General features: G+C 37.3%; 1 protein-coding gene across 1 annotated transcript in view; it reads left to right on the top strand.

Moving 5' to 3' along the window:
• Window positions 1-24,590, top strand: part of SPATA5 (spermatogenesis associated 5) — a 370,207-nt gene that overhangs the window by 120,465 nt on the left and 225,152 nt on the right. The window contains exon 14 of the mRNA XM_030313115.1: window positions 18,957-19,083. Within this exon, the coding sequence (XP_030168975.1) occupies window positions 18,957-19,083 (127 nt within the window). The remainder of the gene's footprint in view (window positions 1-18,956; window positions 19,084-24,590) is intronic.

Here is a 24,590-nt window from a genome sequence, read left to right as displayed (position 1 = left end):
CCAGGACTCTTATTTGTTGGGAGGTTTTTGGTAACCAGTTCAATTTCTTGCTGGTTATGGGTCTGTTCAATTTTCTGTTTCTTCCCATTTGAGTTTTGGTAGTGTGTGGGTGTCTAAGAATTTGTCCATTTCTTCAAGGTTGTCCAGTTTGTTGACATACAATTTTTCATAGTATTCTCTAATAATTGTTTGTATCTCTAGGGAGGGTATTGGTTGTGATCCGTCCTCTTTCATTCATGATTTTATCTATTTGGGTCCTCTCTTCTTTTTGAGCCATCTGGCTGGGGGGTTATTAATTTTGTTTATTTCAAAAAATCAGTTCATAGATTCATTGATCTGTTCTACTGTTTTTTGTTTTTGGGGTTTTTTTTTTGGATTCTATATTGTTTATTTCTGCTCTAATCTTTATTATTTCTCTTCTTCTGCTGGCTTTGGGGTTTCTTTGCTGCCCTGCTTCTAGCTCCTTTAGGTGTGAGGTTAGGTTGTGTATTTGGGATTTTTCTTGTTTCTTGAGATAGGCCTGGATTGCAATGTATTTTCCTCTTAGGACTGCCTTTGCTGCCTCCTAAAGGGTTTGAACTGTCCCATTTTCTTTTTTTTTTTAATTTTTTTTTTTAATGTTTATTTATTTTTGAGACAGAGAGAGACAGAGCATGAACAGGGGAGAGGCAGAGAGAGAGGGAAACAGGCTCCAGGCTCTGAGCTGTCAGCACAGAGCCTGATGCAGGGCTCGAACTCACGGACTGTGAGATTATGACCTGAGCCGAAGTCGGACGCTTAACCGACCAAGCCACCCAGGCACCCCTGAACTGTCACGTTTTCATTTTCATTTGCTTCCATATATTTTTTAATTTCCTCTTTAATTTCCTAGTTGACCCATTTATTCTTTAGTAGGATGTTCTTTAACCTCCATGCATTTGGAGGCCTTCCAAATTTTTTCTTGTGGTTGATTTCAAGTTTCGTAGCATTGTGATCTGAAAATATGCATGGTATAGATTCTTTTATATTTATTGAGGGCTGTTTTGTGACCCAGTATGTGGTCCATCTTGGAGAATGTTCCAAGTGTGCTCGAGAAGAATGTGTATTCTGCTGCTTTTGGATGAAAAGTTCTGAATATATCTGTCAAGTTCATCTGGTCCAGTGTATCATTCAAGACCATTGTTTGTTTATTGATTTTCTGCCTAGATGATCTGTCCATTGTTGTAAGTGGAGTATTAAAGTAGCCTACAATTACCATGTTATTAGTAAGATTGCTTGTGTTTGTGATTAATTGATTTATGTATTTGGGTGTTCCAAGTTTGGGGCATAAAAATTTACAATTGTTAGCTCTTCTTGACGGATAGACCCCTTAGGTGTGATATAATGCCCTTTCATCTCTTGTTACAGTCTTTAGTGTAAAATCTAGTTTGTCTGATATAAGTATGGCTACTCCAGCTTCCTTCTGACTTCCAGTAGCATTATAGATGGTTTTTCATCCCCTTACTTTCAATCTGAAGGTGTCCTCAGGTCTAAAATGAGTCTCTTATAGGCCATATATCGATTGATCTTGGTTTTTTATCCATTCGGATACCCTGTGTCTTTTGGTTGGGGCATTTAGTCCATTTACATTCAGAGTAATGTAAATACAGATATAGCTACAGATTTACTGTCATCATGTTACCTGTAGGTTTCATGCTTGTGATGATGTCTCAGGTCCTTTGTGTTCTTTGCAGCATTTCATTCACAGCATCCCCCTTAGGATCTCTTGCAGGGATGGCATAGTGGTCATGAACTCCTTCAGCTTTTGTTTGTCTGGGAAAGCCTTTATCTCTCCTTCTATTCTGAATGACAGCCTTGCTGGATATTTGGCTGCATATTTTTCCTATACAGCCCATTGAATATTTCCTGACACTCCCTTCTGGCCTGACAAGTTTCAGTGGATAGGTCTGCTACTACCCTTATGTGTCTACCGTTGTAGGTTAAGGCCCATTTGTCCCTGGCTGCTTTCAGAATTCTCTCTTCATCTTTGTACTTTGCTAGTTTTGCTATGATATGATGTGGTGAAGACTTATTCTTGTTGATTCTAAATGGAGTTTTCTGTGCCTCCTGGATTTTGATGTCTGCCTCCTTCCCCAGATTAGGGAAGTTCTCAACTATAATTTGTTCAAATAAACCTTCTGGCCCTTTCTCCCTCTCTTCTTCTTCTGGAACTCCTATGATACAGATATTATTACATTTCATTGAATCACTTTGTTCTCTAATTCTACCCTCATGGTCTAGTATTTTCTTGTCTCTCTTTTTCTCAGTTTCACATTTTCTGTAATTTTATCTTTTATTTCACTTATTCTCCCCTCTGCTTCCTCATCCTTGCTGTTAGTGCATTTAGTTTATTTTGCCTCTCATTTACAGCATTCCTTAATTCTTTGACTATTTCTTAGTTCCTTGATCTCTGTAGCAATAGATTCTCTGCTGTCTTCCATGCTTTTTTCAAACCCTGCTATTAATCTTACAACTATTCTAAATTCTTGCTCAAATATATTGTTTATATCTGTTTTGAGCAATTCTCTACCTGTCATTTCTTCCTGGAATTTCTTTTGAGGAGAATTCTTCCATTTTGTCATTTTGGCTAGTTTTCTGTCTTTTACATGTTTTAATGGGTTGTTATGTGTTTTGCACCTGCGAACACTTATCACACCTTAAGAAAGGGTCATATACTGTCTAGGGCCTGGCCCTTCAGGATGTGTTTTTGGAGTGTATTGGGTACTGTCTGTTGTTATGACTCTGGTTGCTTTATCTCCCTACTCGCAGTTGCGGTTTGGACCTTCCACCAGGTGTGCTTTGACTTGTTCATTGAAGTAACCATGGAGAAAATTTAAAAGGAGGGTGGTGGTGGAAGAAGTCTTATCCCATATGAAGAGAGAAATGACAGGGGTGGGGAAGAAGAAAAGAAAAGTAAAAATTGACCAGCTAGAGAATCAGAGAAACTATACATATGGTTTAATCCAGAGAAAGGGAAGATAATAAAGAAGGAGATACAGAAGAGGTGTAAAAAGAATAGATTAAAAAATATATATCTGCTTAACCAAACCAACAACCAGAATAGAGAAGGGAAGAAATAAGAGGAAGAAAACAAAAAAAGAAAGAAAAAAATATATATGTAAAATAAGAATTGACCAAGAATCAAATCAGAAAATGCAAAACTGCTGGACCAATATCTGACGGTGCCTCGGAATGGGTGGTTGTGCTGGTGTGGAGGAGGGGCCCTCTGTTTGGTCAGTGTCAGTCTAGCTCTGGTAGATAACACAGTTACCAGGCATGGAGGGGCAGGGTTTGGTATAAGTGGGTCTGCCTCCAGTGGGTACCCACTGTCCTGCTCCCTGGACTCTACTGTGTTGGTGATGGAGAGAAAAAATGGCCACACCCCAGTCTCTCCTCCCTGGACTGGATGACCTAAATCACACTGTTCAGGCTGTCCTCACAGCACTGTGAGGCTGTGATCTGGCTGGTTTGTCCAGCTCCACAGTCTCCTGGCCGTCCAGGAGCTTTGCTGAGATTCAAACCCCATTGTCTTAAAGGATCCTGCTCTGCACACCCTGGTTATGGAATAGTGCCACTCCATCCAGCTGACAAAGGGCTCTGGCTGGCAGGAGCCTGCATGGTCTTTTGTCCTTGAAGTAGCTATATACCTTCTTTTCACAGCACTCAAGGGAGGGAACTGCTCTCTCCCACTGTATCTCTGAGCTCACTACTGAGCTTGGGGCTGCCCTTCCTCCTCCCCAGGCATGTGCTTAGGACAGCAGACCTCGGTCTGGAGGTAGTCCCACAACCCTGGATCGTTACTCCCAAGACTGTTTGCAAGTTAGAAATTGGCTCCTTCTCCATTTCTTTTTTGTTGTTGTTGTTGTTCCCTGGTCTGTGGTCTGGAGAGATTTTTGTCCTGGCCAAATACAATCTTAAACTTCCACAGCCTCTCTTTATCTTCCTTTTGTCTCTCCACAGAAGGGTATCCCTCCCCTCCATGCCTACTCCGCCCATTTTGTCTCTCCCAATTCACAGTCATGGACCTATGGCCTGCCAATCTGTCCCTCTGGGCCCCTGGAGATGTTTGTCATTCTGTAGCATGGACTCCTGGAATTCCAAGTCTTCTGGCCTCAATACTGCTGTGCTTGAGGGACAAGGGATCTTCAGGCCCCCCTACTTCTCCACCATGTTGATGCCTCTTTGTGTCATTTGTTATTAACACAGTATCTGGGAGGTAGATACTCAATGAACAGTGGGTATTTTTTATCATTATTTATGAAGGTTTTCCCCTCACATCTTGTCTGAGAAATCAGAGCTCTCCATTTTCCTGAGGCTATTAGGTCAGGCACAGATAAACTGCCTTGTGCAAATGGAATATAAACTGAGTTTTCATAATTCTGCCAGCAAATGGTTTATCAAATCAGGGGAGTTTAATTTTTATTTATGGGAATCAGAGATTTTGTTGTGATTATTTTTGAGGCAGCCCAACAAGGTAAGCAAGAAATCTAAGAAATCTCTGATTTTTATAGATCCTTCAAATGTTTAATTACCAAGTGTTATGGTCAGCTGGACAACGTAGCTAGAATTTTAAACATGCAGAATATTGTTTGCAGGAAAATGGAATATGTAGAATATGATATAATTTTGAGAGAGAATCCCAAGCCCATTCTGCACTGTCCACACAGAGCCTGATGTGGGGCTCGAAACCACGGACCATGAGATGATGACCTGAGCTGAAGTCGGATGCTTAACCGACTGAGCCACCCATGCCCCTATTTTTGAGTTTTAAGGGTTCTTTTTATATTTTGGATATCAGTCCTTTATGAGACATGTCTTCTGGAAATATTTTCTTTCAGCTTGTGGCTTGTTTCCTCATTCTTTTGTTGGTGTCTTTTGAAGAGCAGGTGTTTTTAATTTTAGTGAAGTCCAGCTATTATTTCTGTCATGGATCATTCCTTTAGTATTGTATCTAAAAAGTCATCAACATAGCCAAGATCATTTGGATTTTCTTCTCTGTTACTATCTAGGAGTTTATAGTTTTGCATTTTGTGTTTAGATCTGTGATTGAGTTTGAGTTAATTTTTCTGAGTGGTGTAAGGTTTCTGTTTAGATCCTTTTTTTTTTTTTTTTTTTGCACGTGGATGTCCAGTTCTAGCAGTATTTGTTGAGAAAATTTTTCTTGTTGATGCTTTATTCACCTGCAAGAAAACACAGTTTTATTTATTCCTTCCCAATCTGTATACCATTTCTTACCTTTTCTTGTCCTGTTGGACTAGCTGGGACTTCTAGTACACTGTTGAAAAAGACTGGTGAGAGGGGACATCTTTGCCTTGTTCCTGATATTAGTGGAAAAGTTTCTTGTTTTTCACCATTATGTATGATGTTATAGGTTTTTTGTAGATATTGTTTTTATCATGTTGAGGAAGTTCTCTTTATTATTAATTAGCTGTGTTTGTATCATGACTGGGTGTTGGATATTTTCATATATATCTTTATTAAAGTAAACTTGCCATAGAGTGTTACATTAGTTTCAGGTGTACACTATAATGATTTGACAAGTTTTGTATGTTATGCCACTCACCAAAAGTGTAGCTACCATCTGTCATTATACAATGCTATTATAAAATCATAGATTGTATTCCCTATGCTGTGCCTTTTATTTCCATTATTTATTCATTCCGTAACTAGAAGCCCACTCTCTTTTACCCACTCTCCTTCACCTATTTTGCCTGACCACCACCCCACCCCCCTCCAGCCCCCGCCTCCTCTCTGGCAACCACCAGTTGATTCTGTGTATTTTGGGTCTGTTTATGCTTTTTATTTGTTTATTCATTTTTTTGTTATTGTTTTTGTTTTGTTTTTTGTTTTTTAGGTTCCACATATAAGTAAAATCACATCGTATTTGTCTTTCTTTTAAAAAAAATTTTTTTTTAGCAGTTATTCATTTTTGAGAGAGAACATGAGGGTGGCTGTCAGAGAGAGAGAGAGAGAGAGGAAGACACAGAATCAAAAGCAGGCTCCAGACTCTGAGCTGTCAACACAGAGCCCAACGTGGGGCTCAAACCCAAAAACTGTCAGATCATGACCTGAGCTGAAGTCAGATGCTTAACTGATTGAGCCACCCAGGTGCCGCAGTATTTGTCTTTCTATGACTTATTTCATACGCTACCCTCTGGGTCCATCCATATTGTCACACATAGCAAGATATCACCTTTCTCATGGCTGCATAACATTCACGTGTGTGAGTGTGCATGTGTATACATATTTATACCACATCTTTATCCATTTATCTGTTGTTGGACACTCATGTTGCTTCCATATCTTGGTTGTTGTAAATAATGCTACAATAAACATAGAGGTGCATACATATTTTCAAATTAGCGTTTTCATTTCCTTCGGATAAATGCCCAGTAGTGGAATTACTGGAGCATATGATATTTCTATTTTTTTAATTTTTTGAGGAGCTTTATACTGTTTTCCACAGTGGCTATACCGATTTATACTCTCATCCACAGTGCGTGCAAGCGTTCCGTTTTATTGACATTGTTGCCAATACTTTTTCTTTCTTTTTTTGATTTAGCCATTCTCACAGGTGGAAGGTGATATCTCATTGTGGTTTTGATTTGGACTTCCCTGATGATTAGGGATGTTGGGCATCTTTTCATACATCTGCTGGCCATCTGTATGTCTTTGGAAAAATGTCCATTTTAACTAGATTAGTTTGGGGTTTTGGTGTTGAGTTTTATGTTCTTTATATATTTTGGATATTAACACTTATCAGAAATATTATCATTTACAAATATCATTACTTATCATTTACAAATATCTTCTCTCATTCAGTATCATTTGCAAATATCAACTCCCATTCAATTGCCGTTTGGTTTCTTGTTAGTTTCCTTCACTGTGCAAAATCTTTTTATTTTGATGTAGTGCCAGTAGTTTATTTTTGCTTTTATTTCACTTGCCTTTGGAGACATATCTAGAAAAATGTTGCTATGGCCAATATCAAAGAAATTACTGTCTTGGGGTGCCTGGGTGGCTTGTCAGTTAAACGTCCGACTTTGGCTCAGATCATGATCTCATGGTTCGTGAGTTTGAGCCACACATTGGGCTCTCTGCTGTCAGTAGAGAGCCTACTTCAGATCCTCTGTCTCCCTCTCTCTCTGCCCATCCTCCACTCATGCTTTCTCTCTCTCTCAAAAATAAACATTAAAAAATTTTTTTTAAATTATTGTCTGTGTTTTTCTTTCCCTAGGAGTCTTACGGTTTTAGATCTCACATTTAGATTATTAATCGATTTTGAGTTTATTTTTGTGTATAGTGTAAGAAAGGGGTCATTTCGTTTTATCACATTTTGCTATCCAGTTTTCCCAGCACATTTATTGAAGAGACAGTCTTTTGCCCGTTGTATATTCTTGTTTCCTCTGTCGTAGATTACTTGACCATATAAAGAGTTTATTTCTGGGTTCTCTATTCTGTTCTCTTGTTCTATGTGTCTGGTTTTTTTGCCAATACCATGTTGTTTTGATTACTGCAGCTTTGTAGTATATCTTGAAATCTTAGAATTGTGATACATCTAGCTTCGTTCTTAAGGTGTTTTGGCTATTTACAATCTTGTGTAGTTCCACACAAATTTTAGGATTATTTTCTAGTTCTGTGAAAATGCTGTTGGTATTTTGATAGCAATTGCATTAAATCTGTAGATTGCTTCGGGTAGTATGGACATTTTAACATTATGTGTTCTTCCAGTCCTGGAGCATAAAATATCTATTTGTGTTATCTTCAATTTCTTTTATCAATGTTTTGTAGTTTTCAGAGTACAGGTCTTTCACTTAGTTAAGTTTATTTCTAGGTATTTTATTCTTTTTGATGCAACTGTAAAAGGCATTGTTTCCTTCCCTTTCTGTTACTTTGTTATTAGTGTAAAGAAATCCAACACATTTCTGTGTATTAATTTTGTAACCTGCAATTTTACTGAATTCATTTATTCTAATAGTTTTTGATGGAGTCTCTAGGGTTTTCTTTGTATAGTATCATTATAGTGATAGTTTAACCTCATTCTTATCAATATGGATGCCTTTTATTTCTTTTTCTTGTGTGATTGCTGTGGATAGGGCTTCTAGTACTATGTTGAATAAAAGTGGCAACAGTGGACCTTGTTGTCTTATTCCTGATCTCGAGGAAAACCTCTTAGTTTTTCACCATTGAGTATGATGTTAGCTGTGTGTTTTTCATATATAGTTTTTATTATGTTAAGATATGTTCCCTCTAAACCTACTTTGTTGAGAGTTTTTATCATGCACAGATTGGGTGCTGGATTTTCTCAAATGCTTTTTCTACATCTATTGATATGATCATGTGATTTTGTTTTCTTTTAGCCTGTTGATGTGTTAGATTACATTCATTGATTTTTTAATGTTGAGCCAACATTGTATACCTGGGATAAATCCCACTTCATCAGAATGTACAAATTTTTTATACATCATTGGATTATACATACATTATTATACATTGTTGAATTCAGTTTGCTAGTATTTTATATATTTATAGAGTTATTGGTCTGTAATTTTCTTGTAATGTCTTTGGTTTTAGCATTAGGATAATGGTGGTCTCATAGGATGATTTAATAAGTACTCCCTTTACTTCTATCTTCCAGTAGAAATTGTGGAGAATTGTTAAAATTTCTTCCTTGAATGATTGCTAGTGTTTACTGTAAACCCTCCAGGGTCTGAAGCTTTCTGTTAGGAAGATCATTTTTTTTTAAATGTTTATTTATTTTGGGGAGAGAGTACACATGCATGCAAGCAGGAGGAGAGACAGAGATGGTGACAGGATCTGAAGCAGGCTCTGTGCTGAGAGCATACATCCCAAAGCAGGACTAATATCAGGAACCAGGAGATCCTGACCTGCGCCAAAGTCAGATACTTAACTGACTGAGCCACCTAGGCACCTGGAAGCTTATTAATTCTTGATTCAGTTTCTTTAATTGATATAGTCCTACTCAGGTTGTCTTTTTTTTTTTCTTGTGTGGGTTTGGCAGATTGTCATTTCATTTAATTATCAAATATGTGATCATAAAATTTTTCTTGTATTCTATTTTATAATTTAGTTGATTTTTTTTAACAGTACGGGGGTTAAGGATTTTGACCCCCATGCAGTTTAAAATCTACATATAACTTTGACTCCCCAAAAACTTAAATACTAATAGCCTACTGTTAACCAAAAGCCTTACTGAGAACAGAAACAGTTCATCAATACATATTTTGTATATTGTATGTATTATATACTCTATTTTTACAATAATATAAGGTAGAGAAAAAATCATAAGAGAATGTACATTTGAGGTACTAATGTATCAAAAAGAAACATGCATATAAGTGGACCTTTTAAGGTCCATAGGATCTGTAGTGGTATCCCTTCTTTCATTTCTGATATTAGTAATTTGAGTCTTCTCTTCTTTTTCTTAGTAATCCTGGCTATAAGCTTATCATTTTTATTGATGTTTTCAAAGAATGAGCTTTTGCTTTTGTTGATATTCTTTATTGACTTTCTGTTATCAATTTTATTTTTGATCTAATTTTTCTATTTTTTTTCTTGTGTTTACTTTGGATTTAATTTGCTTTTCTTTTTTTAGTTCCTAAAGTATAGATGCTTAGGTTATTGATTTTAAAGCTTATTTCTTTTTTAAAAGATGCATTCAATACTATAAGTTTCTCTTTAAGTACTACTTTTATTACATCCCACAAATTTTGATTAGTTGTATTTTCATTTTTATTTAAAATTTATTTCTGTTCAGAATTCTTCTTCAATCCACATAGTTTTTAGAAGTGTGACTTTTTTATTTCCATGTATTTTGTAATTTTCCAAATGTTATTCTGCTATTGGTTTCTAGTTTAATTTCTTTTTTTTATTTTTATTTTTTTTAAAATTTACATCCAAATTGGGTAGCATATAGTGCAACAATGATTTCAGGAGTAGATTCCTTAATGCCTCTTACCCATTTAGCCCATCCTCCCTACCACAACCCCTCCAGTAACCCTCTGTTTGTTCTCCATATTTAAGAGTCTCTTATGTTTTGTTCCCCTTCCTGTTTTTATATTATTTTTGTTTCCCTTCCCTTATGTTCATCTGTTTTGTCTCTTAAAGTCTTCATATGAGTGAAGTCATATGACTTTTGTCTTTCTCTGACTAATTTCGCTTAGCTTAATACCCTCCAGTTTCATCCACATAGTTGCAAATGGCAAGATTTCATTCTTTTTGATTGCCGAGTAGTACTCCATTGTGTATATATGCCACCTCTTCTTTATCCAGTCATCCATCGATGGATGTTTGGGCTCTTTCTATACTTTGGCTATTGTTGATAGTGCTGCTATAAACATGGGGGTGCATGTTTTGCATTTTTTGGAGCAGCTGCAAGAGAATAGGTGTTAACTCTTCCTTAAATCTTCCATCTGGCCCTGGATTCTTGTTTTTTGGGAGATTTTTGATTACTAATTCGATTTCTTTACTGGTTATGGGTCTGTTCAAATTTTCTGTTTCTTTCTGTTTCAGTTTTGGTAGTGTGTATGTTTCTAGGCATTTGTCCATTTCTTCCGGATTGCCCATTTTATTGGTATATAATTGCTCATAATATTTTCTTATTATTCTTTGTATTTCTACTGTGTTGGTTGTGATCTCTCCTCTTTCATTCTTGATTTTATTTACTTGGGTCCTTTACTTTTTCTTTTTGATCAAACTGGCTAGTGCTTTATCAATTTTCTTAATTCTTTCAAAGAACCAGCTTCTGGTTTCATTCATCTATTCTACTGTTTTTTTGGTTTCAATAGTATTGATTTCTGTTCTGATCTTTATTATTTCCTGTCTTCTGCTCGTTTTGGGTTTTATTTGCTGTTCTTTTTCCAGCTCTTTAAGGTGTAAGGTTAGGTTGTGTATCTGAGATGTTTCTTCCTTCTTTAGGAAGGCCTGCATTGCTATATACTTTCCTCTTATGACTGCCTTTGCTGTGTCCCAGAGGTTTTGGGTTGTGGTGTTATCATTTTCATTGGCTTCCATATACTTTTTAATTTCCTCTTTAACTTCTTGGTTGGCTCATTCATTCTGTAGTAGGATGTTCTTCAGTCTCCAAGTATTTGTTACCTTTCCAAATTTTTTCTTATGGTTGATTTCGAGTTTCATAGCGTTGTGGTCTGAAAATATGCACGGTATGATCTTGATCTTTTTGTACTTACTTAGGGCTGATTTGTGTCCCAGTATGTGGTCTATTCTGGAGAACGTTCCATGTGCACTAGAGAAGAATTCTGCTGCTTTAAGATGAAATGTTCTGAATGTATCTGTTAAGTCCATCTGGCCCAGTGTGTCATTCACAGCTATTGTTTCCTTGTTGATTTTTTGATTAGATGATCTGTCCATTGCTGTGAGTGGAGTGTTGAAGTCTCCTACTATTATGGTATTACTATCAATGACTTTATGTTTATGATTGATTTATATATTTGGGTGCTCCCACTTTTGGTGCATAAATGTTTACAATTGTTAGGTCTCCTTGGTGGATAGACTCCTTCATTATGATATAATGTCCTCCTTCATCTCTTGATATGGTCTGTAAAGTCTAGATTGTCTGATATAAGTAAGGTTACTCTGGCTTTCTTTTGTTGACCAGTAACATGATAGATGGTTCTCCATCCCCTTACTTTCAATCTGAAGGTGTCTTTAGGTCTAAAGTGGGTCTCTTGTAAACAGCATACAGATGGATCTTGTTTTCTTATCCATTGTGTTACCCTATGTCCTTTGATTGGAGCATTGAGTCCATTGATGTTTAGAGTGAGTACTGAATGATATGAATTTATTGCCATTATATTGCTTGTAGAGTTGGAGTTTCTGGTGGTGTTCTCTGGTCCTTTCTAATCTTTGTTGCTTTTTGTATGTATGTATGTATGTATGTATTTTTTCATCTTTTCTCCCCTAAGAGGGTCCCCCTTAAAGTTTCTTGCAGGGCTAGTTTAGTGGTAACAAATTCCTTTAATTTTTGTTTGGGAAACTTTTTATCTCTCCTTCTATTTTGAATGACAGCCTTGCTGGATAAAGAATTCTTGGCTGCATATTTTTCTGATTCAGCACATTGAATGTATCTTGCCACTCCTTTCTGCCCTATCAAGTTTCTTTGGTTAGGTCTGCTGCAAACCTGATCTGTCTTCTCTTGTAGGTTAAGGACTTTTTTTTCCCTTGCTGCTCTCATGATTCTCTCCTTGTCTGAGTTTTTTGTGAATTTGACTGTGATATGCCTTGTTGATGTTTGGTTTTTGTTGAATCTAATGGGAGTTCTCTGTGCTTTCTGAATTTTGATGGCTGTGTCTTTCCCCAAGTTAGGAAAGTTTTCCACTATGATTTGCTCACGGAACCCTTCTACCCCTATTTCTCCCTCTTCCCCTTCTGGGACCCCTATGATTCTGATGTTGTTCCTTTTTAATGAGTCACTGATTTCTCTAATTCTTAAATCATGCTCTTTTGCCTTCATTTCCCTCTTTTTTTCTGCTTCGTTATTCTCCATAAATTTGTCCTTTATTTTGCTGATTCTCTGTTCTGACTCATCCATCCTTGCTGCCATGGCATTCATTCGTGATTGCAGCTCAGTTATAGCATTTTTTATTTCATCCTGACTAGCTTTTACTTCTTTTATCTCTGCAGAAAGGGATTCTAATCTATTTTCGACTCCAGCTATTATTCCTGTTATCATGATTCTAAATTGTGGTTTTAGACATCTTGCTTGTATCTGTGTTGGTTAAGTCCCTGGGTGTCATTTCTTCCTGCTCTTTCTTTTGGGGTGAATTCCTTTGTTTTGTCATTTTGAAGGGAGAAAAGGAATTAATGAGGTGGAAAAATTAAAATTTAAAAATTTAAAGTTAAAAAATTAAACACACACACACACACCCAAAATCGAATAAGTGATGCTATATATAGGTGTATTTTGGTCTGGGTGTTGAAAGTGGCTTGATAGATTAGAAAAAAAAGGGGGGGTAGAAAGGAAATCTTTTGAAAATTTGAAAAAATTAATACACTAAAGTAGACTAAAATGAAATAATGGAAATAAAATAGAATTTGAAAAAACTTACACAAAAGTAAAAATATACTAGAAAAAAAACTAAAGAAAAACATTTTTAATAAGAATTGAAAATAAAAATGAATTTTTCTTTCTGTATTCAAGAAAAAGAAAAGAAACAAAAGAGAAAAAAAGGAAAAAAAGGAAAGAAAATTGAATAGATTGACCAGCTAACAGACTGAAATATAGCTGACATTACTTCATTTTCCCCTAGAAGTCAAACTATGAAGCGCTTTATATTCCATCAACTAAGCAAGAGTGAGACTTGTGTTCTTGAAGAGTGAGGTTGGCTCACTTGGGTGGGTTTTAGTGTAACAGCTCCGTTCTCCACTAGATGGTGCTACTAGTCTACTGGGGTGGATTGTGGTGGCAATTGTAGTTGCATACGTGCATGTGCCAGAGCGGTGAAAATGGCGTTACCCAGCTGCCCAGTCTCTAGTGTCAGAACTCTGTTCTTCCCAATCAGCAATCATGCACCCATCCTTCGTCTTCAGCTTTCATCCACTCCCCACTTCCACAGTCCATAGCCAAGCCCTAGGCAGCACCTTCCTCCCATGAGTTGTCTCAGATGCGGCTGCCTTCCCCAGCCTCCCACTTCTGAGGGACTGCAGCTTTGACCTGCTCCACCCCTCTGTGGAGGGTCTCACCGAGCAATAGCCAGGTGCCAGCTGCACCCAGGAATGCTTGTGGGATCTTGCTGTTGTCGATGCCCAGAGACTGCAGCCGGGTGCCAGCCCGCCCCAGAAAAAGTTCATGAAACAGTGTAGCAGCAGCGCCTCAGGGATTATGGAAAATCCCAACACACATCTGGTACCAGGCTTCACCCCCAATGACCTTGTTCCAGCACCAACGAATGTGGCTGTTCTCTGAGGTCTGCTTGGCCCAGGTGGCCTCACAGCCTCTACCAAATGTTCTCCTAACAGTTCAACTGGTTCTCCCCATGTGGCCCGAGAACCTCCCAGACCCTACTCTGCTCCTGGGGATTCCCCCTTCCCACCAGAGCATCGCCAGGTATTGAGCTGTGGTGTTTCAGACTCTGCATCCCCCCCTGTTTATAGTCTGAATGGAATTTAAATCCTCTCCTTTCTCCCTTTTTACTTCAGTCCCTGTGGCTGTTTCCAATTTTTCACTTTCTCTCCAGCTGCTTTTGGGGAGGGGTGCTTTTCCCATATTCTCCCCCTGCATCTCTGTCCTCTTTCTGCCTGAAAAAGCAGCTCCCTGCCCTACGTGGCTTCTCTGTCCCCAAGTTCACCTCTCCACACTGCGTACCTGCTGAATTTTGTGGTTGGATTCTATATATATTCTATATTGTTTATTTCTGCTCTAATCTGTATTATTTCTCTTCTTTTGCTGGCTTTGGGTTTATTTGCTGCCCTGCTTCTAGCTCCTTTAGATGTGCGGTTAGGTTGTGTATTTGGGATTTTTCTTGTTTCTTGAGATAGGCCTGGATTGAAATGTATTTTCCTCTTTGGACTGCCTTTTCTGCATCCCAAAGAGTGTAGGATGTCATGTGTTCATTTGCTTCCATATAATTCTTTAATTTCTTCTTTAATTTCCTGTTTGACCCATTTATTCTTTAATAGGATGTTCTTTAAACTCCATGTATTTGGGTACTTTCCAATTTTTTTCTTGTGGTTGATTTCAAGCTTCATAGCGTTGTGATCTGAAAATATGCATGGTATGATCTCAGTCTTTTTATACTTCTTGAGCGCTCTTTTGTGACCCAGTATGTGATCTGTATTGGAGATTGTTTCATGTGCACTTGAGAAGAATGTGTGATCTGCTTTTCTATGAAAAGTTCTGAATATATCAGTTAAATACATGTGGTCCTGTGTATCATTCAGAGCCATTGTTTCCTTATTGATTTTCTGCCTAGATGATCTGTCCATTGTTGTACGTGGAGTATTAAAGTCCCCTACAATCACGGTATTATTATCCACACATTTATTTATTTTTGTGATTAATTGATTTATACATTTGAGTGCCTTCATGTTGGGGGCTTAAACATTTACAATTGTTAGGTCTTCTTGATGGATAGACCCTTTAATTATGATATAATGCCCTTTTCATCTCTTGTTACAGTCTTTGTTTTAAAATATAGTTCGTCTGATATAGATATGGTTACTCTAGCTTTCTTTTGATGTCCAGTAGCATGATAGATGTTTCTCCATTCCCTAACTTTCAATCTGCAGGTGTCCTCACCTCTAAAATGGGTCTCCTGTAGACAGCATATAGATGGATCTTGGTTTTTAATCCATTCTTATACCCTGTGTTTTTTGATTGGGTCATTTAGTCCATTTACATTCAGAGTGATTATTGAAAGATACAGATTTATTGTCATTGTGTTATCAGTAGGTCTGGTGCTTGTGATGATGTCTATGGTCCTTTGTAGTCTTTGCAGCATTCCACTCAAGGAGTCCCTCTTAGGATCTCTTGCATGACTGGTTTAGTGGTCATGAACTCTCAGTTTTTGTTTGTCTGGGAATGTCTTTATCTTTCCTTCTATTCTGAACGACAGCCTTGCTAGATAATGGATTCTTGGCTGCATATTTTTCCTATACAGCACATTGAATATTTCTTGCCTCTCCCTTCTGGCCTGCCACGTTTCATTGGACAGGTCTACTACCCTTATGTCTACCCTTGTATATTAAGGCCCGTTTGTCTCTAGCTGCTTTGAAAATGCTTTTTATCTTTGTATTTTGCCAGTTTCACTATGATATATCATGGTATCGACCTGCTTTTGTTGATTTTGAAGGGAGTTCTCTGTGCCTCTTGGACTTAGATGCCTGTTTCTTCCTTCCCCAGATTAGTGAAGCTCTCAGCTATAATTTGTTCGAATAAACCTTCTGCCCTGGTTTCCAGCTCTTCTTCTGGACCTCATATGATTTCGATATTGTTTCATTTTATGGAATCATTTAGCTCTCTAATTCTCCCCTTATGATCTAGTTATTTCCTTTCCGTCTATTTTTCAGCTTCTTCATTTTCCATAATTTTATCTTCTACTTCACATGTTCTCTCCTCTGCTTCTTCTACCGTCACTGTCTCAGCATCTAGTTTATTTTGCATCTCATTTATAGTATTTCTTTTTTTTTATTTTTTTATTTTTTTTAAATTTTTTTTTCAACGTTTATTTATTTTTGGGACAGAGAGAGACAGAGCATGAACAGGGGAGGGGCAGAGAGAGAGGGAGACACAGAATCGGAAACAGGCTCCAGGCTCCGAGCCATCAGCCCAGAGCCTGACGCGGGGCTCGAACTCACGGACCGCGAGATCGTGACCTGGCTGAAGTCGGACGCTTAACCGACTGCGCCACCCAGACGCCCCTCATTTATAGTATTTCTTAATTCATCATGACTGTTTCTTATGTCTTTGATCTCTGCAGCAATAGATTCTCTGCTGCCATCTATGCTTTTTTCAAGCTCAGCTATTAGTCTTATGACTGTTATTCTATATTTTTCATATAATATATTGTTTATATCTGTTTCCAACAGTTCTCTGACTGTCATTCCTTCCTGGATTTTCTTTTGAGGAGAATTCTTCTGTTTAATCATTTGGGGTATATTCCTGTCTTTTATGTGTTTTAAAAGCTTGTTATGTGTCCTGTACTTGTGCGTACTACTATATTAAAAAAAAGGGTCCTACACTATCCAGACATTGGCACTTCAGGAAATGTTTTTGGAATGTGTTGCATGCGCTCTGCTGTTGTTGCATTTTGGCTGCTCTATCCCACTGGTCAGTCCTCTGCAAGGCTTCTCCTTGCTTGTCATGGCAGAGTGTTTTGACTTCAACCTGGTGTGCTTTGATTTGTTTTTTGAAGTAACCCTGGGATAAAGGAAAGGTGGGGGGAAGCTGATCCTATATAAAGAGAAAAATCAGGGGCGCCTGGGTGGCTCAGTCGGTTAAGCATCCAACTTCGGCTCAGGTCATGATCTCAAGGTCCGTGAGTTCGAGCCCCGCGTCGGGCTCTGTGCTGACAGCTCAGAGCCTGGAGCCTGTTTCGGATTCTGTGTGTGTCTCTCTCTCTCTGACCCTCCCCCGTTCATGCTCTGTCTCTCTCTGTCTCAAAAATAAATAAACATTAAAAAAGATTTAAAAAAAAATAAAGAGAAAAATCAAAGGGAGAAAAGAAGATGAAGCAGAGAATCAAATGAACTATAACGTTTAATCCAGAGAGAGAGAAAGGAAAATAAAAAGAAGAGAAAAAGTGTGAAAAGATTAAGGTAAAAATGCCTGATTAAGCAAACAAAACAGAAAAAAATATTATTTATATATATAAAATAAGAATTGACCAAAAAACAAATCAGAATCTATGAGCCTGATCCCAAAAGAAAACAAAAGGGTAGAAAGAAAAAAGAGAACAACAAACAGACAAAGTGACAGACAAACAGACAAAAACAAAAAACAGTTGTCTCTTGGTGGCTGGCACCAGTGGCTGTGCCGGTCTGGAGGAGTGGCTGTCTGGTTGTCTCAATGTCAGTTTTCCTCCAGTAGATAAGCAGTTGCCAGGCACGGAGAGGTGGGTTTGGTGTAAGCAGGTCTCGCCTCCATTGGGGGCTGCTGTGTTGCTCACTGAACTTCCACATGTTGGTGTTGGGGAGAAAAATGGTGACATCCCATTTTCCTCTCACTGAACTGGGTGTCTTAAAGCATGCTGTTCATGCAGCCCTCACAGAGTAGTGCAGGTCAGCCTACCCTGTTCCACAGTCTCCTGCACTTTCTAGGCCCTTGGCTGGGATTCAAAACCCAATGTCTTAAGGGGCCTGCATGCTTTGGACCCTGTTCTGGTGTAATGCCCCTCAGCCCTGCTGATAAAAAGCCTTTGGCTGGCGCCTGCAGGGTCATTTCTCCTTGAAGAGGCAATAAACCCTCTTCCCATAGTGCTCAAGGAAGGGGACTGTTCTCTCCCAGTGTATCCCTGAGATTGCTACAGTGCACCGGGGCAGCTCCCTCCCCCACAGGCACACACATGGGATCAGCTCAGGTTAGAAGAAAGTCATGTACTTTTGAGACCTCTGAGCTTCAGCTCCTAAGGCTGTTTGCAAAATAGAAACTAGCACTCTCTCCGTGTCTCCTTCCCTAGTCATGCTCTGAGAGGTTTCCTCTTGTGCTAAGTCAATACAGCAATTCCACAGCCCCTTCGGCTTTTTCTCCCTTTTGTCTCTCCACAGAAGGGGTTCCCTCCTTCCCTGCCTAGGCCATTTTATCTGCCCTAATTCACATACACACACCTCCGTCCTGCCAAGCTGTCCCCCTCCACCTGTGGAGATCCTTCTGCCACTCTGCAGATTGATTTCCTGGTATTCCAAGTGATCTGACCTTGATACTGCTGTGTTTTAGGGATGAGGAAATCCCAGTTCCCCTACTTCTCTGCCATCTTAACATCCTTCCCCCAAAATACTAATATTTTGAAATACCAGGGTATATCAGAAATACCCCATTTGTTATGGGCATGAGTTTTTTGTTTCACATAGGCTTTAAACTTCATGTGAGGAATGGGTTTTTATTTTAGTTTTTTTTATTACCAATTCCTATCAGTATATTTGCCATATAAAATGTAAATATTGATTAAATTACATGATTTTCTGTGTATTTGATGAACTGTTTTAAATTTTATGTCTTGCTTCCCAGACCTTCTATATTTCGTTATTGGAGAAAAAAATGAATGTGGTTGTTGATGAAAAGAAATTATTTGAATATAGTTAGTTTTTTGATATGGTAATTCAACAAGTAATGAATTCTGAAGCAAACATTTTATATTTTGAAACAGACCTAACCTTTTTATTATATAATATACAGTCTTTTAAAAGTAATAAAGTACTTGGGGGTAGGTAAAGAGTTTTAAAACTTTATTTTTAAAAATCAGTTCTTCAGGTGCCGGGAATGTAGCTGACCGTGTTCTGGCTCAGCTCTTAACGGAAATGGATGGTATTGAACAGTTAAAGAACGTGACAATTTTGGCCGCTACTAACCGCCCAGATAGGATAGACAAGGTAAGAAAGAAAGCAGTGTGAGTGCTGTGAAAACAAGAACTGGATCATTTGATTATGTTAGTTTTATTTTTTCTGTCAGATTACTTTGTAATCAGTTTTTAATTTGAGGATACTGAAAATCTTAAACTAAAGGAAATAAAGGGAACAGAGGAAAGCTTTTATGTTTTCATTGCTTATGATTTGATATTAATGAAACTCTTTTATAACCCCTTGAATTTTCCCTCCATCATTGTTGCATCAAACTTTCAGAGAGAGAATTGAAGTTCTGAAATTCTTTTTTTGTTTGTCATCTGATTTATTTTTGAGAAGTTTTTAACATTTTCCTTCATGTTAAGGTAAATTTCTGGCTTTTTAGTATCAGTTACACTCAAGTTATTATCAACAACTTACTAGAATTCTTGGCCTAACAGTTGCTTTCAGAGTGATTAGAATAGAAATGACCATGGATTTTATCTCTCTAAGAAATTAGGGTATGGCATTAAACTCAGCAAAACTGACTCTTTCAAGCCATTGCTACCACTTATTCTCCCTAGGTCTAGTTTAATAAAGGGAATCCACTAAATTTTAAATGCCTAATTTATACTTAATGTGTAAATTTTTTGTAAGGATTTAAATTGAGTGTAAAAAATTTCTCCTGTAGCATGAACAAATTTTTCTTTTTTTGTTGTTCACATTATTGCTTCATATATATCACCTTATGAGCTCATCCCTCCCTCCCTGTGCACATATACACAGACTTCCAGTTTTAAAAATGGGAATTAGAAAAAAATGATACTTTTGAAGATATAAAAGGAGCTTTTATGTGGAAAGCAAGTTTTGCTTTCATCCAGTTAGGTATTTTACTATGTAGTAAAGACCTGTTGATCAAATACAGGTGAGAAAGCTTTGGGCCTTAATAAATTATTTCCTTTCTGATGCAGTATTTTATAAGAAGATAAGTGATTTCTGAGCATTTATAGGATCTGTCTCCCTGCTCAGACATCTCTGATGTCTATGAAATAAAAAAAAGAGATAGGACTGTATTTTAGCAAGCATAATAGAAAGTGCTGAAAGAGGGCACCTAGATGGCTCAGTTGGTTGAATGTCCCAACTCCTCGTTTAGGCTTAGGTCATGATCCAGAATCATGGGGTTGAGCCCCATGTTGGGCTGAGCATGGAACCTGCTGAAGATTTTCTCTCTCCCTCTCCCTCTCCCTCCCTCTCTCTCTCTCTCTCTCTCTCTCAAATTAAAGAAAAAAAAAAAAGGCTGAAAGAGCCCTTAGAGATTACCTAATCCTACCTTTCGGTTTCACAAATAAAGGTGCTAAATCCGAAAAAAACATCTTCCTTCTGGTAAGAATACATTATATTTTTATGGCATTTTCTCCTGGTTACCCCATGGCTAATGAGCTCTAACATTTCTTAGGTTTCCTTCTCTACAATGCCTAATCTAATAGTGCCCTTCTTTGGTTTCTTAATAATGTATGTCATCAATGTTAGATAACATTTCTCGAAGCAGGACTTTGGGCTTACAATAAACATCTCTGGGTTTGGGCACCTGGGTGGCTCGGTTGTTAAGTATCTGACTTGCTCAGGTCATGATCTCACACCGTTTGTGAGTTCGAGTCCCAAATCGGGTGGGCTCATGCCTTGCTTTGAGTGAACATGTGCCCCACTTTGGGTAAAACACAAGCCCCAGGTGAGCCCCACTTCTCTCTCTCTGCTCCTCATGGAATTCTCTCTCTCTCTGCCCCTTTCTCTCTCAAATACAGACAAAAAATATCAGATCTCTGGGTTCTTCTAAATCAAGCTGTATAACTCAGCCTGATTGGTGCTTGTTTAGTTTTCTCTTGCTGTATTACAGATTACCTCAAATTTAGCAGCTTTACACAACACCTATTTATTCATATACAAACGTATGTATATTTGTATGTGTACTTATATGTATGCTTGTGTGTTTGTATGTATGTGTGTATACATATGTATGCATACATTAGGTATATCACACACATACCTTGATTAGGTTTTAAATATTAGAAATCCAGCTTTTTTTTTTAACGTTTTATTTATTTTTGAGAGACAGAGACAGAGCGCGAGTAGGGGAGGGGCAGAGAGAGAGAGAGGGAGACACAGAATCTGAAGCAAGCTCCAGGCTCTGAGCTATCAGCACAGATCCCAATACAGGGATCTAACCCACAAACTGTGAGATCGTGACCTGAGCCAAAGTTGGATGCTTAACCAACTGAGCCACCCAGGCACCCCAGAAATCCAACTTTTTTTTAAGCAACTAATTTTGGATGAGGACATTTGTTTTAAGATGCTGAAAGTATTTGCTAGTAAGATTCAAACTTATTTTCATTAGGGCAGGGGAATCTAAAGGTTTTTAATTTCCTATTTAAATTTTTAAAAATTTGTTTAATTTGTAAAGGATGAAATAATAAAATTATTCATGACAGCAAAACATGAAGTTGGTAAATGAAAAAAGTATTTTTGAGTGGTATAAGAATAGTTTCAAGATCATATGCTGTACTTTTAAGTACAATTTTGAATTTAGTACATTATACCAGGATCTAAGTGTTCTGTATATTGTATTCTGTAATTGTGCAGGAAAAAATACTTCAAATTATCAATGATTTTTGTGAAAAATATTTTAATTCTTTTCTATTTCAGGTAGAATTCCATATTTGTGTGGAATATGGTTTTTTTCATAATTGTACTTTTTGTAATTATACTTTTATTACTACTGAGATGATATGTACTATATCAAAAGTCATTTTTCTTTCCACATTTTTCGCCTCTGAAGAACTATTTTAGAGCATTATTTGTATGTTATTTAATAGTACTTTATTTAATAGTAGTACTTTAAAAAAAACTTTTAAGTGCATGTGTTATTTTAACATGGTGTTTGTTCAAAATGTTCCCTGAAGATGCTAGTAGAAACAGAAACAGTCATAAGAGACAATATAAAAAGAAAGGAAACTTCTTGTTATGAAATAGACAGTTTTCACTACCTGCCTTGTCTGAAGGAAACTGTAATAGGCAGAGTATAGATGAGAAAATAATTAAAGTAAATTTCATGTACTGATGCTAAAAGGTAGATGTTTTATTAGCTTAAGACTGGAATAAAAAATAAAGGACTGTCCTAGTGACAAAGAAATAATATTTGGTATAACTTTGGCCAAATTTTAATTGAGGTGTTTGACCTTGTAAACTAGCTAGCATACTTCACAATCCTGTTGCCTATTAACCCACAACTTCTATGTCATGGTGACTTTAAGTTGGTATGTTAAAAGGAATAGAATTCTTGGACTGCCAGAGGAGTGAAATTGACATCGTGTAACCCATATGTTGTGTGTGGTTAGTGTCTTTTATGGACAATATTTTAATTTCATATAGTCTGGGTAAACTAAAACTGGAGTTTTTTGGGGATTCTGGTGATTCAGCAAAGGAAGTAAGACACATAGCTCAAGAATCACATTGTTCTCTTTCTTGCTTTGTCTTATTTACATGTCAAATACATTAGCTGTGATGTAACACACTGTGCTAAGTAAAGTGATTACTTGTGGTCTCTGGTGGTATCCTGAAGTCTCCATAGACCTTTTATGCCCTACCCTCTCTTCCAGCTGATAAATGAGTGAAGAGAAGTTCTATCCCCTTGTGTCCATTTTGCATAAGAATGGCAGTATGTCAAGGATAGATGAAGATAAATGAGATTGCATAATGTCAGGTAGACACATTGTCTTTAGATGGATGACCATCTGGATTTCCTCAGCATCAAGAGACTTCAGAATAGCAAACAGCTAAATTATTATTGATGCTCAAATAATAAAGAGCCCAAACTGTAGGAGTTTAATATTGTTCTTTGTTAGGTGGTTATTTGTGTGCCCCCTTTAGAAGAATATAATGTCCATCCAGTCCATGACATTTCATGCATTTGTGTTGAATATTAAGAAATGGTCATGTCTTCTTTCCCAGGTGTTAAACAAACCTTAGAATAGTTTAGTTTTATGAATAATTTTGAATTTAGTCATTTGATTACTGTTAGTACTGATGCCTAGTATATAATAAGCCTTCAATAATTATTACTATTGTAAAGTATCATTCCTAGTCTATAAACCTATTTTTTTTATAATAATAAATTTGTAGAACTTTGAAAATTCTGCTCTAAGTCATCTGTGGAAAAGATTGTTCAGCTGAGGAAAATTTTGGAAGTTATATAGAGATAACTGAATAACCCAGGGTTCAGAATTATTTTCTAACTTAGTATGTTTAGCTCATGGATGTAATAAACTGGCATTAATTTTCCTTCCAGTTTTTCTGGAAGAGGAAATGTACTTGATGGGTTAAATATTATTTTTATTATTATATTATTATTATATTATAAATAAATATTTTTATTATAAAAATAATATTTTTATTTCTTGAATATTGCACACTAAAAGTTGGTTTGATGGATATTTTTGTAACATGGAAAAAAGTTAACATGTTTAGAAAAGTCAGCAAATGAGAAGCTAATATATGTGGCTTCCAATTTTCAAGTGAATTGTGTTCCAAAAATACCTTTAGAAGAAACTGTACAAGTATGTTTGTAGATAGCTTTTCTCCCTACTCTTCCTAGTTATGCCATTCTTTTAATATTGCTGTTCTCAGGGAGTGCCTGAATGGCTCAGTTGGTTAAGCATCTGACTTCAGCTCAGGTCATGATCTCAAGGTTCATGAGTTCGAGCCCCACGTTGGGCTCTGTGCTGACAGCTGGGAGCCTAGAACCTGCTTCGGATTCTGTGTCTCCCTCTCTCTCTCTGTCCCTCCCCTGCTCATGCTTTGTGTCTCTCTCTCTCTCTCTCTCTCTCTCTCTCTCTTTCTTTCAAAAAAAAAAAAAATTGCTGTTCTCAGCTAAGTCAGAACTAAAAAGCAAGCTTCTTGACCTAATAGACTTTCAAATTTTAAATACCTTAAAATTCTTTACTTTCTTGTATTTTAGGAAATTTTATATTTATTTAATATTGTTTATCAAAATGATGTTGAGAGTCTTGGGGGTTATAAGGAGAGCCTAATGTGGTCAGACCTGTGAGGCTTCCTCCAAGTTCATCTTCTAATTTCAGCTTTACCTTCATTTTACGGGACTCAGAGTGGTTTTATTATTAGTGATAGGTGTTTGTTTTGTGTTTTTACTTTTATTTATTTATTTTTTAGTATTTATTTTGAGAGAGAGAGAGAGTGCAAGCAGGGGAGGAGCAGAGAAAGGGAGAGAATCCCAAGCAGGCCCCACACTGTCAGCAGAGGATGCAGGGCTCAGTCCTAAGGCTCTATGATCTAACCTGAGCCAAAATCAAGAGTAAGATATTTAACCAACTGAGACACTCAGGTGCCCCTGTTTTGTGTTTTTAAAGATTGAAATATTTTCACTATATCTATTATGGTAGCAGCTGTAAAGGTTTCAGCTTTGGGGATGGGTAATTGGGAGAGATGACAGAAGAGAAGTCGGTCAGAGGTTGTATGTGTATATGGGTCATATCTCATTTAGATGC

Source organism: Lynx canadensis, chromosome B1 (assembly GCF_007474595.2).
Source record: "Lynx canadensis isolate LIC74 chromosome B1, mLynCan4.pri.v2, whole genome shotgun sequence".
Taxonomy (NCBI): Eukaryota; Metazoa; Chordata; class Mammalia; order Carnivora; family Felidae; genus Lynx; species Lynx canadensis.
The sequence above is the reverse complement of the archived record's forward strand: the minus strand, read 5'-3'. Positions and strand labels throughout refer to the sequence as shown.